Source organism: Thecamonas trahens, assembly GCF_000142905.1.
Source record: "Thecamonas trahens ATCC 50062 unplaced genomic scaffold supercont1.15, whole genome shotgun sequence".
Taxonomy (NCBI): Eukaryota; order Apusomonadida; family Apusomonadidae; genus Thecamonas; species Thecamonas trahens.
In genome coordinates, this window is record NW_013657665.1 from 399,489 (window position 1) to 402,629 (window position 3,141).

Below are 3,141 nucleotides of genomic sequence, written 5' to 3' on the forward strand. Positions count from 1 at the left end.
CCGCCACGGCCGCCACGGCCACCGCCGCGGTTGAACGAGTACGATGGGGCAGCAGTAGTGACGGCCCCGATGGAAATGACGGACGGACCCTCGTTGCCTGGGGTGGACTTGTCGAGACCCGGGGCGACGAGAACCTTTGTCTTCTTGACGAGGCCGGGGCCACCGGACGGGTCCTGCACAAAGGTAAGCGCCCGGGTCTTGTTCTTCTTGAGCGTGTATGTGACCTGCATAGCAAAGGCGACGTCCACGCCGTAGTCCTGCTTGAGGACGGCAACCAGCTCGGTCTTGCGGCGGCATTCGATGACGTTGTCGTGCTGGCCGGGGACGTGGAGTACGACAATGTTGTCGGCAAGCGGGGAGAGCGAGACGCGCTTGAGAGTGTCTTTGGTGATGCGGCGCTTGCAGATGTAGACAAACGGCTTCGAAGCGAGCATGGGGTCGGCCTTGTTCTTGTTCTTCTCGACTGCAATGATGTAGGTGGCCTGGTCAGTGACGACGAGGACGCGGCGCTGGGCGCGGGAGCGGCGGTCGTACTTGATGATAGGCGCGGCAAAGCGGAGAGTCTCGCGGCCGTGTTCGGCAACGATTGACTTGAGTCCGTGGTTGGAGCGGAAGCCCGCGTAGTCTGTGGCAAAGAAGCGCTCGACGGAGTTGCGGCGGCGCTGCTTGTTGCCGACAAAGGTGGCGTTGGCGACGGCGTGCAGGTCGTGGTAGTACTGGCGCATGGCGAATCGGAGGAAGAACCGCTGGATGGTGTTGGCGTAGGTGTCGAGACGGCGGTCGCGCTGCTCCTCGAGGGCAAAGACAGCCTCAGGGGCGCGGATAAAGATCTTGGTGCGCCCAAACTCAAAGTCGGTGCCCTGACGGAGGCCCTGCGAGGCGAGGATGGCCGACGCTCCGTCCTGGTGGTTGCCGGAGAACGAGGGGAAGGTCTGCGAGCAGATGACGCGGTAGCGGTAGAAGAACCGGTCAAAGGTCTGGCGGTAGGCGTACCCTGCACGGCGGATGCGAACGTTCTCGAGGAGGCCGAGGTACTGGACCTGGTGGCGCGAGAGGTTCGAGTCCCAGTCGTTGGCCTTCTTGTTGTTGTTCGGCTTGAGGCACCGGATGTAGTGCGGGGTGCATGCCATCAGCCGCTCGACGAGGGCCGCGATCGACGACTTGATGATGGTGCCCGAAGTGGGCGGGCGGCGCTTGTCGTTGCGCGAGCGGGTGGTGGGGAAGAGGTTGGCGATGAACGGCGACTGCGAGTTCTGGCAGAGGATCTCAAGATCCTTGAACAGCGGGTCCTTGTTGCGGTCACAAAAGCCCGTGGCGCAGTACGTGACGTCGCCAGCGTAGTGCGAGATGGTAAAGTAGCCGTGGCCGGCAGGCGCGTAGTGCGGGTGGCCCGAGTGCTCGGACGAAAGCTTCTCGGCAAACTTGTCGTCGGTGCCCTTGGGGAAGTTGCACACGTCGTTGAGGAGCGAGAAGACCCCGATGGGGTTGCGCTTTGACTCGATGAGGTCGCACACGATCTTGTTGTTGAAAAAGGTGATTTCGGTCCACTCGATGCCTTCTGCGGCGTACTCCTCCTGCTCTTGCTTGAGGGTGAGCTCGATAAAAATCTGCTGGAGCTTCTCATTGACGTAGTTGATGCAGAGCTGCTCAAAGCCGTTGTTCTCGAAAATCTCAAAGCCGTAGATGTCCAGCACGCCGAGGACAAGCGTGTCCGGGTCCGAGAACTGGAGGTTGACGTTGACCGCGGCAACGATCCAGTCAAACAGGTTCGAGTAGAGGGCCTTGGCGAGGGCGTCGCGGGCGTAGACAGCCATCTCGGCGTTGTTCGGCACGTTGTACGTCGAGCCGCGTGAGCCGGCACCGGTCTCGATGGTTCTGGTGGTGAGCGCAGCAATGACGGCCTCGTTCGAAGTGCAGAGGAGGTACGCCGCGTACTCGATGGCCACCATGTCTTGCGGCTGGGCCTGCTCCTTGTCATCCTCGTAGAACGAGATGTTGCCGAGCTGGAGAATGCCGGCCACCGTCCGCCACACGCCCATCTGGTCGTCGGGCGTGAGGCCCATGGTAGTCATGGCCTCGACAACCTCGGCGTACTCGCGGGTGTCGTTCATGCCCGACACGGTGGTGCAGCCGGACTGGGCGAGGTAGTAAAAGTCCTCAGGTCGGGCGAGGCCAAACTCCTCGCGCATGGCGGCGTCTGCGCCGGCGAGCAGCTGATAGAACGCGTGAAAGTTGCGCTCGCCGGCCTGCTGGCTCACAACACGCGACTTTTCAAGCAGGTATACGTTGATCGAACCACCGGCCGGGTCACCGCCGTACGTGAACATGATCTCCATGTACTTGCCGAACCGCGACGAGTTGTTGTTGCGCACGGTCTTGGCATTTCCAAACGCCTCGAGCAGCGGATTCGACTGCAGAATGATGTCACGGACCCGCGCCACCTCGTTGGTCGCCGAGCACACTGAGGCAATGTACTGGAAGATCTTCTTAGACGCCTCAGTCTTACCGGCACCCGACTCGCCCGAAATGATCACACACTGGTTCTCGCCCTCGGAGAGCATGGCGCGGTACGCCGCATCGGCGAGCGCGAACACATGCGGCGCCAGCTCGTACATGTATTTGCCGCGGTACGCCCGGAGCCGGGTGTCCGAGTACAGGTCCTTGATGCCCTTGAACGGGTTGACCGAGATGAGCACAGGGCCGATCTGCAAAGAGGGTTGTACGGGCAGGGGTGGGTGGGTGAGTGAGTTTGAGAGAGAGAGAGAGAGTGTGTGTGTGTGTGTATGTGCGTGTGTGGGGAGTGCGTGCATGAGGGAGAGCGTACGTAAGTGTAGATGGTGTCGTCTTTGTATCGTTTGTGGAGGTTGTCGACAATGGCCTTTTCGGTGATGGACGAGAGCATGACCATGTCGTCGACACCGGCTTTGGATTGGTACGCCTGGAGGGATGAGGAGAGAGGGTGAATGGTGAGTTGGGGGGGGGCGGAGGGTTAAGCAGGAACAACTTGCAGTCCGCCGCCGGCCAACCTGAGCCACCATGGCCTCTGCGGCGCGCCTGCCGCCCCCTGCCCCCCCCTCGCACACCACTACCTTGTGTCCTGTTCATGCATGTGCATGTGGGTGGGTGGGGTGGGGTGGGGGT

At 61.5% G+C, this 3,141-nt stretch overlaps 1 protein-coding gene across 1 annotated transcript in view; it reads right to left on the reverse strand.

Annotated features, from left to right (window-relative positions):
- Window positions 1–2,908, reverse strand: part of AMSG_02590 (myosin ID heavy chain) — a gene marked incomplete at its 5' end in the record, with an annotated part of 4,124 nt that extends 1,216 nt beyond the window's left edge. Inside the window, 2 exons of the mRNA XM_013904043.1 lie at window positions 63–2,705; window positions 2,825–2,908. Coding sequence (XP_013759497.1) covers window positions 63–2,705; window positions 2,825–2,908 — 2,727 coding nt within the window. The remainder of the gene's footprint in view (window positions 1–62; window positions 2,706–2,824) is intronic.
- Between the last annotated feature and the right edge of the window lie 233 nt (window positions 2,909–3,141).